Here is an 11,986-nt window from a genome sequence, read left to right on the forward strand (position 1 = left end):
GTAAAACCATCTGCATCAGGAAGACCTTTCCATAAGTGTATTAATGAACACGTTCAGTAGTGCAGTAGTTAAACATTATATTTGGAATTACGATACATCAAAGATGGATTGATCGATAACATTTAAAATTGTCAGTAGTGCTAACAATTTCTTAGATCGTAAAATTAAGGATTCACTTTTAATAGAAAAACATAAACCAGTAATTAACAAAATAATCGACACATCATCTCATAAATTTAGTCAAATATTAACTAAATTTCTGATTCGTGATATAAGTAACAAAGTTAACTTATAAATAATAACTTACTTACTTGGTTTGTTTAGTTCTAAAGACTTTCTTTTTACTATGTAAAGTGGTGTTTATTTGTTTAACAACAATGTTTATATGGTAAACAACTTGAGTATGTTCTGTTAAAATGATTTTGGTCATGCTTTATCTGCGCATCTTGACAATTGCCCTGCAGCTTAGTTTCCATTATAAGGCTTCCATTTTATAAACACACACTACTCTCTGCAGGCTTTCCGTAGACAACCTAGTGTACAAGAATGATGGCTTTCCAGCGCCCATTTTAACAATCCCATGACACAAAAATCCATAGCTAACTTGACCGGTATATCTTTTTAATAACTGGCTTGAATATCCGTTTCATTCTCCAGTTGCTTAAGGTATGCGACAGATGAATGGATATATTATGTAAGCAACTTGTGTACACTTGACTTTTGTCACTTCTCCAGACCAAGATTCCTCTTGATTATGTTGCCTTTTTGAGAACAAAATCGCATAATTAGTGTATCTTTACATCTTTTATAGCAAATTTTCAATATTCTCAGAGTTTTTATATAAGATTTTGTTACCATAGCAACAGTGAAGCACACACGTAGGTCTTATTGAAGATATTATTGTTTTATCTTTTAAAATAGTTGCAATAAAACTTGTTTGTGTCTTTGTGAATAAGCAATACTGGAGGTTTTCCCCCTATATGTGTTGTTTTGAGTAAGTTTTGGTGAAGATAGTTAAGGGTATATTATTATTAAAAAACAACACAAACGTTCCCTTCATCAATACTGAATGATGAAAGAAATGTGGATCAAATGGAGCATAAATATGTTTGTTTGCTTTTTGTAAAAATCGCAGAATTTTAGTATTCAGTGCTTGCTCTTGAAAGTATGGGTAAGTCGTAGGTGAAGGATACCATGCTGTCTTGTGGCATATGATGAAGATATAGAAATCCCAAGAGAAGGGATGAGACGACCAATACATCTAGAAGCACAAAAAGTCTAGGTGTGGACATACATATTATCATTTCTGTGATTCTTCCTCTATGGCACAGACAGGAACTGTGGAATTTTATTGTAAATTAATAGCCAATTCATAAGTTATTCATTTATTCATGAAATGGTCTTTTCCTCCTGAATCTTTTTCCAGCGGTTGCCACTTGGATGGAAATAAATACAACAAAAAACATTTAGCCTAACTACGACAATTTTTAAATAATTATAACACATTGAGCATAATACATAAACTATGTTACATGCCAGGCTTTAGACATGTAATATAATATCGAGGTTATGAAATGAAACTGCTCCGCATATATATCTTTTTTTTTTTCAAAAGGATCTGCTTCTGGTTGCTTAAGTTGTTAAGAAATGTATCACTAATAATTTCTATAATATTTTTAAAACAGTTGATAGGACATTCACCTGGGGGTCGGAAGGTTTCAGCTTCGAATCCGAGCCTACTAAATATGAAAAACCATTTAAAATTTCTACATATTCAAAATTCTTCGTGTTACTACCAAAAACATTTCTAAAACGAGTCTTAACTTTCATTTACAACTGTTTGTGTAAGATGTAAAAAGTAACATAAAGTGAGAAAATGAAGTAAAAAATGAAATGATTTTAAGCATCTTAGAAATTCCGAGAAGCTCAAGTACGTATTTCTTAATGTTTCAGCATTATTACTCTTGAAACTGTTCTCTAGTTTACATTATTATATGGACAATACATATATAGGCGAAATTTATTAACCAATCAGAGCACAAACGTGACTGAAAAAGTATTCGTATGTTTAATTTCGCAAAAAGCTTCTCGTGGGCTATCTGCGTTGGCTGTCTCTGATTTTGAAGTGAACGACTAGAGAGAAGCCAGCTAGTGAACACCACTCACGTCAATTCGTGGGCTACTCTAACCAAATATTGGTATTTGATCATCACTCTTATAACACACTCATGATCCGGCACTACAACCACTGAGCTGTGTTCAATCCCAAAATATTCTAGGTAGAAACGAGCAGTACCTCCAAAATAACATTGATAAAAAGCTGAATCAGTATTTCACCAAAAGTTTGTGGGTTTTTAATTTATAGGTAAACATGGCCAACGTGTTTATTTCTGGTTTTAAGGCTAAATAGAAATATACATAAAAGATGCAACACCTCCACGTGCAATTCAAAGGTACATTATTTTATGTAACATAGTAACTTGTATCACTGTAACTTGTAATAAGCATGAACCTGAGCATATTCATAGCCTCATTAGTAATTATAAACATGTCACTGACGTTTTCAGTAAGATAACCTCCAAAATTTTCAGTTCATCGGATGGAGTTACAGATGATACCAAATTATACTACTGTGATAACTTATTTTTATAACATATCTTTCCTTGCCTCGAATTTGAACGAAAAACTTATTACACACACCAGCCGAGTGCTCATACTAACTGAGCGAAAGGAATATATATACTCAGGGCTATAAACGTTAAGATAACTGTTTAAGTGAGAATTTTGATAAAGTACAATTGTAGCGCGCGTTAAAGTTTTATGAACGTCGAGGTGGTCGTCTTGTAGAGGGTTCTGCGAGCATGTGTCCCCAGAAATTTTATTTTATTAAACGAAACAAAATGGTACATTTTCTGGATCAATATGACATTGACATTATAATATGATGCATTGAACTACACGTTCTTACCTGCAAACACCAAACTTACTGCTCTCCAGTGGCACAGCGGTATGTCTGCGGGCTTACAGGCTAGAAACTGGGTTTCGATACCTGTGGTGGGCAGAATACAGATAGCTTTGTGCTTAAGTACAAACAAACATACCAAACATATTTGCTTTTTTACACTGTTCAGTTTGATGGTTTTAGCGTTAAGTACTGATCTGATAGCTCTTTTTTCTTTTGATGATTACTTAATTCAAACCACTTTTACGAATGTTCAAATTTCTCAGGTTGAACGTTCAATATTTTTTCATTTGACTTTTTTTTGTATGTAAAGAAATTACAAATCACACAGTTTCTGTTCAGTATTAGCCTGGCATGACCTGGTGGTTAGCGTGCTCGAACTTTCTATGTTTACTTTTACTATATATGAAATTCCTGTACTTGAACATCCAAATATGCTTCAAATTTATTTTACGTTTCCAAGAGTAAACAATCTGTCAATTTTATTCAACTTCGACGTTTGTGTTTTTACTAATAATGACACAATCTTGTCAAAACGTTGTACATATATAATAGTGTTACGACAGCGGAGATCACGTGACGCTAGGAACACGTCATGCGCTTCTAGAAAATTCATGTCCCTTCTTGATATGCGGTATTCTTGAATATAAGACCGCCAAGAAGTGACGGCAACAATGTAATTGAATTGCAGACAGAGATAGAGACGACAACTGAGTCAAGCACGTGAATCGTTTCTTGTGAATTATAGCCTTTGTTTAATTTATAGCGTGACTGTGGAAATTAAGTGAATCGCAAAGTTGTATTGAGAAAGAATAAACTAGTTTTATATAAGAAAGGACTTGTATCGCTAAAGTTGCGTCGGAAATAATTTTTACGGAAAATTAAAAAACGAACAGAGACGTAACAAATTGGTGTCAGAAGTGGGATTGCCATTGTCTGGGGCTGATTAAGTCGATGGTTAATGTATCCTCCTTGTGTAAAAATATAATATATCATCCTTTAATGTATCTAATTCGCTTTTAAATTTTTTTTATGTTTTCCATTTGTAATTCTTGCCACTGTTGTTGACTTTCCTGTAGTTGCTGCTGACTTTCCTGCAACTGTTGGAGACAATTATTTCCGAAGAAACTTTACCGATACAAGTCTTTTCTTAAATAAAACTAGTTTATTCTTTCTCAATACAACTTTGTGATGCACTTAATTTCCACAGTCACGCTATAAATCAAACAAATGCTGTAATTCACAACGAACGATTCACGCGCTTGACTCAATTGTCGTCTCTATCTCTGTCTGCAATTCAATTACATTATTGCCGTCACTTCTTGGCGGTCTTATATACAAGAATACCGCTTATCTAGTAAACACTCGAGGCTTCACGATCCTTCGAGATTATCATGACGTGTTACTAGGGGCACGTGACCTCCGCTGTCGTAACACTAGTTTTCTTCATTATCCATTCAAGCCGTCTCCAAACTTTATAATTGCAATATATGTTATTATAACATTTTTCAACAGAGGGTTCCACTAATATAATTTAGTATTGAAATATAGTTTCCAAAAATGTTAAATGCAAATTATTAAAATTATCTTACATTTTTTTCTCGTTGTTACGCTATGTGGTTTAGTATTTCATACTTGATATTCATATACGCAAACAGCAGCGCCGCCATTTCTTTTGAATGAATTGTTCGCGGGAAAAGAAGATGGCTACTGAAAGTGAAATTTTGTCTAAAATAGAAGAGTTAGTTTACGACGAGGGTCGTATAGTAAGTATTGTTTTATTCTGCAATTTTTTTAAAGAAAAAAATAAACACTTTCATATTAGCAATCCTTTTATTAAAAGCAAACTAAGTAGTTCTATATACTTTATCTTTTTTAAGAACAACTACTACAAGTTTCAACCTAAAACTGTATGATAGTTAGTACTATATATTAATAGTAATTTAGTAAGGCTGTATTGGTGCCACTACAAATACAATTATATTTGTTAACATACTTATGAACTCTATGTTTTGTATATTCTGTATAGAAATTCAGCAAATTATGAATTTGAGAAAAGTTTGATGTTTTGATTTTTATGTAGAGTAATGAATTTTTTGAACCTATAATTAACATTGGAATTTTAATTGAATTTTTTCTAAGCAGAAAAAGATTAAGTCATATACAAAGTTGTCCCGGTCAAGTCAGGCTTGTATATGATAAAATACATAAATGCAATTGTATGCAATAAATTGTTTAAGGTCTAGCATTACAATCTTTCTACCCCACTATAAATAAGAACTATAATAAGATTATGGGTGGTGTTTGTAATTTATTCAAAATCAAATGTTCAAGTATATGATAACTTTGAATGGGATGCATATGATTATTTGTCTGGGGAGAAGAGTGCCTCTCAACTACTAAAGGCTTATGCATAAATATCTCATCCTACGTTGTAGTTTGATTATTATTAATTTGTGAAGTAATATTGCTGAAGAAACAGCTATTGTAAAAATTTTTTGTATGTCATATTGTTTTCGTAGTGATTTGTCGATGTACAAACATGAAATATTGACAAGTTGTACCACATAAAATTATTGTCATTGTATGATGCTTAATAATTGTATATTGGTGAATAAAGAAATGTTTCTGGAGTGTAGTCCAGATCACCCCCATTTTGTATAGGTACATCACAATCACCAATTGAATTTTGGACACATATCACTATACCAAACTCTTACATATTTCTCTATCATATTTACTACTCTTGTAATGGTATGAACCCTCAATTTCCAATGGCACTGTAGATGATATTCGTTCATATCCAACTGTGATGTATCGCTCACACACCCTGTTCCCACAGCAAGCAAGGGGCCCATAGAATCTTGTGGTCAAGCAGTGGTTACATAAATATTTGTGCTACTTGTGTTCACTATATTACTCTCCTCCCATGACTGAAATGGGACCTATAGAGTCTGATGGTATAGGAGATGTACTTGAATGTGAATCACAAGTGTCTATCTCCCACAGCTGGTCTTGACCCATAGAGATTGATGGTTGAGAAGGTGTGCACACTAGGTACAGTCTGAAGCAGCCCAAACCTCACTACACATATTGGCCATCCAATGACTTATGTGTGAGTACTTGGATTGTCATTTACCTACTCTGCCCAACCTTGTGACACAATTCAGGCCTTTTGCCTCTTCTTTTCCTTACCATGGGCAAAGAGGAAAACTGTAGATGAGATGAAATGTGGTCTCCCACAAGGGTATTCCTATGGAGCTCCTGCCATAGGATGTCACACCCCAAGGGCTTCTTTCGGATGCTTGATGAGGAAGCTCGTCTAGTTAAATTTTGAACCTGTCCCTCCAACATCTCAATGTGGAATTCTAGATATCTGTGTACAAAGATGGGTGAACATTTCAAAATTAACATTTTCATTAAATGAAAACATATTTCTGATAAATACTCACATTCCCACCCTTCCTCCCCACTTTATTGGTGCAATTTTATATTAGTTGCTTCATCAAGGAATGAGGATTTTTGCACATGAATGCAGAAGGAGCATTTATGCAAGGAGGTGTGATGGAGGATTTTGCTGCATGATATGTTATCATGCAGTAGTGTAAATTCACGTGTTTCATATGAATTCTAGGTGAGAGATTTCATAAGGCTGCAAGTTTTTTAGGCAGAAAGTGAGACTTCAGAGGAAAATAGCGATTTGTGTGAGTATCTATCAGAAAAAATACATTTTCAGTAAAGGAAAATGTCAACTTTCATTTTTACTACAGTTATTTGATCAATTTCTTACACTGAATGTTGTGCTAGACAAAAACAAAATTATTCAGAAGGTGATCCTACTGTTAGTAAACAGTATGTAAATAAGTCAGTAATTTGAAGGGTAAGAATAAAACTTAAAAACTTCTAATGTTAGCTCAAAGCCTTTTTCGTCAAGTTTACCAGTACTATTACTAAATAGTCAATACCAGTACAAAATGTCTGGTTTTGGATGTACCTTTAAGATTGATTCCTGGCACTTCTCTGGTCTTGCAGTTGATTAAAGGAAATTGAAGGCTTGAATTTTGAACTATCATGGTTAGATTTACTTGACTGAGGCTTAATGAAGATTAAATAACAACTTTGATTTTATAAGACCTAATAATAACCTAGGCCTAATATAACATAAAAATTACTTCTTACATATACATTGGTCTTCTGTGGAGAAGAAATTCCCTCATCTCTTTTCACAATAAAGCATAACAAAAAATAAACATACTTGTAAACTACTTTAATTAAATTCATCACCAAACACCAATTGTTCTTTACACATAAAGCTTTTTTTAAAAAAAGAAGATTAAAATACCACATATTGGATACCACTAGATTAAAGGCAGTGAGAAAAACCTGCCATGTGCAAACATCTTTTCTGTATGCTAGTCTTCACACCCTGTAGGTGCCAGACTGATTTAAATATGAGAGACACAGTGCATAATCTTATAACATTATCAAAACCTTGTCACTATATGAAAATATATACTCTAGCAACCAGTATGGTTTACTGACATCAAAGTACATGGTAGTGTGTTGTGTGGCCAAAATAACTTGCAGGACACACTGTGTTATTAACAGTAGTAATAGTTTAGCAATTTTCCTCTCACACAAAGGCTATCTTGATTGTTGACTGTCCTCTTAGTATTGCCAAAAGAAGTTTAGTAAGCAGCACACCAGTCTTTATACCCCAGCAGTTTTACAGCATTTCGGAACATGTACATATTGTGACTACTCTCCACCAGTAGTATTGTGCCACCTTTAATGGCACAAGTAGCTCCCTCTATTAGTCCTGCTCAGTCCTCACTTTCTTGATTAGCGTGACACAATTTAGACATGTGTTTTAATTCTTATGAGTTTAATCTCACAATTTTTTTAGTTTCACATTTATTTTCAATTATTTCTACAGTTTTGCATTTAACTAAATTCTTGTTTCTGAATCCTATGCTTTTAGTATGAATTCAAGATTTAATGTGGCAGTGATATTCCTGCCATAGATAGCAACACACATACAGGACTTCCCAGGACATGGGATCAACTTTATCTGCTGTGGAAGCTCAAGCCTTGGTTTGCAGGGAGTTCTTGTGTTCAGCTAATGATTTCTTCTACCTGTCCACCTTTCTGAGGAGGCCTACCATCAAGAGGAAGAAAATTTGAGCTTTTTTTCTGGCATCTTCCTTTTTTAGTCTGTTACAGTCTACACCCATTCAGGACATTACACCTCCCACTCCCTTCCTACAACTTGTCAATCAGGTATGTCATGTTTTAGATGTTTCCGCTATAGTCTTTGATTTCTCCCCTGCCTTGTTGGGTGAAACCCCACCTTCTAATTATTACGTTTTTGTCCTTCTCCAGATATAAGTGTTCTTTCTCAGAGATTATCTGATCAACTTCAGTTGGGTATAGGCATGCCCATCCCTCTCATTTGTTGGGTCAATATGCCTTGGCTTATCATCCCACTTCGGAACCCTTTTTGGATTCTCAACATTTAGATCCTCTCTTTCCCCTGTGGGGCTTCTGTCCTCTTCAATTAGGCACAATTTTCCAGGATTTAACTTTCCCTGACCTCACTTTTACACTACCTTTCCTTCTTCCAATTAATGTCTGAGGCCTTTTGTCGATTTCCTGAGGTATTATCAGAAGATGACCAAATTAAATGTGATGGATGCCTATCTTCACACTCCCATTGCTCCAGAGTCGTGTTGTTTTCTTCAGTTTGTCCACGAGGGTCAAGGGTTCCAGTTCAGGGCACTGCTGTTCAGTCTCTCTCTTCAGCTCCTTATGTGTTTTGTTATGTGATTCCCTCTTTTGCTCGTCACCTTCACTCGCTGGGTCTTCACACTCATCATTATATGGATGACTGTCCCATGTTCACCTATTTTTGTTCCCAATCAGTGAATCACATATGTTTGTTTCTACAAGAAGCAGCATGTGTAGGTTTTCTGATCAAGATGAAGAAGTTTGTTCTTACCCCCACACAGGACCTGGTTCATTTAAGGGTTTTCTTCATTTCACACCTTAATCAGGCACAGCCTTCTTCTCTTCTATTTTTTGGAGACGTGGGCTTCCTTGGAAGCTCTCATTCCCATGGGTTGAGCTCATATGCATTCACTTCAGTAGACAGTTCTTGATCAGGTATCAGACCACAGTGGGGGTTCCTATTCCTCCACCTCTTCCAGAATTACATCTGTTCACAGATGCATCTTTGGTGGGTTGGGAGCTTTCTTCAACTCTCAAGAGATTTACGGTCTGTGGTCTGTAAAAGAGGCTGCACTCCACATCAACATCCTTGAGCTTTTGGCAGTCTGTCAGGCTTTGATTCATTTTCTTCCACTCCTGTGAGGGCAGCTGGTTATGTTCCACTCCGACAATTCCAATGTCATCAATTTTATCACCAAGCAAGGTACAATCAAATCCAGATCTCTGTGTTTTTGGCTTTGGATCTTCTTTTCTGGGCCTATGTTCAAAACATGGTGGTGTTAGCTTGCCATGTTCCTGGAGCCATAAATTCGGTTGCCGATTGATTTATGTCATTCCAACGAGGTTCACCCTACAGAGTGGTCCCTTCATCCACATGTTTTTTTTTGGGGGTGTTCCTCAACTGGGAACACCACTTTTTGATGCCTTTGCCACACACTGAAACACCAAACTTCCATCCTTTTTGTTTCCCATTCCACACTCATCAGCTCTGGGTGTAGATGCATTCAGTCAGGATTGGATGGGTCATCACATCTGTGCTTACCCTCTGATCCATCTCCTATCCAAAGTTCTATCCCTCATCCAGACCACTCTTTGTCTCGTCCTACTGGTTTCTCCGTATTGTCTGAACTCTCGCCGTTTACCAATGACGATGATCTACATTCTGATTTTGGTCTCTTCACCATGACTTACAACCGTCTTGTACTTTTGTTCCACTGCATTCTCAATTCTTCACCTGATTGTTTGACTAGGGCTTTTCCTTTTTGACTGTATCCAGTTATCAGATGGCCCTATGAAACACTTTCCATTTGTTTGGTTCTGTAATGTTTTCTCCTCCCATGTCATATCCCACATTTTCCATTTCTTCCATATTGCTCCTCCTTTACATCTCTCTGTTGTACTGGATTGTGATCTTAATGTGGTCCTTTGTGCTCTTTCTCATTCTCCCCACTTGCTATATGTTCCTTGTGCCATCTTTATCTTTGCCTGTGGACACTGTTGTTCTGATATTTATGCCATTAATGTTTCTTGCACTTTTTACCATTCCTCTTGTGTGATCCTCTATCCTTACTGGTTCTTCCTGCCTAAGACCTATGTGGTCTGGAAAGATGGTTTGTCTTTCTTACCTATTTCCTTACCTTTGATTTCCCACCTGTATTATTTTTCTGATCCAGATAGGTTTCTTTGTCCAGTTTGATCATTGAGGTGTTATATGGCTTGTACTGTCTACAATCGAGGTTCATGTTCCTGACTTTTTATTCCTTGGAACCCTTCTGTTTCCTGTGATTATTCTACAGTAACTCTCACTGGTTGGTTTCGTCAACTTGTCAGGATGGTGTATTTGGACTTGTCTATGGAAAGTTGCTGTCTCCACAGTGTCTTTTCACATCAACTTCATCACATTACCATATCTTTAGCTGCTCGCCATTGCCTCCCCTTTGAAGAAATTGTCCAGGCTGGTATATGGATAACTCCCTTCATTGCTCATTATCTTCAAGATCTGGCTGTTTCTTCCTATGTGGGTATCGTCTTCTTCCTTTGGTGATTTTGCACACATCCATTTGCCTTTAACTGATGTAAGTCTGCTCATTTCCTTTCTTTTATGTTTTCTTTTCAGCTTCCCTAAGCTTCTTTACGGAGCCCACTTAATGGCAGGTGTTGCCTGGTCTGGTATGCTACTATATGCAGTAACTATATAATGCTCACAGTTGAGATGGGGTGTTTCTGTAAGACTACCGGGCACTTTCCCAGTGGTGTATGTGCATATATATGTATTATAATTATATCTTTAGTGGACCATCACTTATGGACTTCATGAGTAAAGCAGAAGGGGATTTCTGCCCATCCCTGCTGACACTTTGATTCCTTTATCAGGTTTCAGTCTGCTTTTCAAAATAAGGAAACACAGTCACCTATTGCACTTTCTCCTGTGTGATGTTCCTCCAGAGTGCCTTTTTACCCCCCATATTTCTTTGAGTGGACCATGGGAGTTTTTACCACTCTCAGTTCCCAGTTGCTGGGGTGGTGGACCATGGAGACTTCCTCCTGAGTGTTACTGTAATTATGCTATGCTCATTTATTTACTCAGGAGAAGAGGGTGAAGCTGGTTCCCTACTGGTGCTTCCCCAATGGTCAAATATTATTTGGGGCCAGTCTACTTGGGATCCTCCTTGTAGTTCTGGGTTCATGATGACAATGACCTGTTCCTACAGTTGTGTGCAGTAGATGCCTCTTCTCGCTAATCCCAGTTGCAGAAGATTCTTTCCTGCTTCTATGGTTGGGTTTAACTGTTTCAGCATGGGCTCGGTCCCTGGGACTTATCTTGTAACCATTTTGTGCTTGTTATAGTTTTCATGCTATAACGTTTAAATTAGTAAGTGAATGTTAATAAAATTTGGCATATTATCAGTAAACATTACAATGCTTTCATACGCAAAATATCAAATTTTTTACTAAGTCTTAACGTTTGTAAAGCACTGTTTTTCTCATGCCTTTTCTTTTCTCATGTTGCCTATCTAATATGCAAAGTAATTTTTATTTTAAGATTAAAAATACTTTTATGCATCAGAACATTTTCTAATTTCACATGTGAAATCTTTATAATGTGCAGATAGGTATCAAACGTTTCTAGAGAAAACACTTTATATTTTATCTGTTATTTTCAGTAACGAATCTCTGTACTGGTTTGGTAGATTTTACCGATCTCGTAATCACCATAAAAAATTAGGAAATAAAGATAAATTATACCTCTTTCATTCTAGAATGAACACAGATTATAACACAAAAACATAAATGTTT

At 36.0% G+C, this 11,986-nt stretch overlaps 1 protein-coding gene across 1 annotated transcript in view; it reads left to right on the forward strand.

The window, feature by feature from the left end:
- Positions 1-4,650: 4,650 nt before the first annotated feature.
- Positions 4,651-11,986, forward strand: part of LOC106460453 (DNA polymerase delta subunit 3-like) — a 47,254-nt gene continuing 39,918 nt past the window's right edge. Inside the window, exon 1 of the mRNA XM_013920148.2 lies at positions 4,651-4,728. Coding sequence (XP_013775602.1) covers positions 4,666-4,728 — 63 coding nt within the window. The 5' untranslated portion in view covers positions 4,651-4,665. The remainder of the gene's footprint in view (positions 4,729-11,986) is intronic.

This window comes from Limulus polyphemus, unplaced genomic scaffold, assembly GCF_000517525.1.
Source record: "Limulus polyphemus unplaced genomic scaffold, Limulus_polyphemus-2.1.2 Scaffold772, whole genome shotgun sequence".
Taxonomy (NCBI): Eukaryota; Metazoa; Arthropoda; class Merostomata; order Xiphosura; family Limulidae; genus Limulus; species Limulus polyphemus.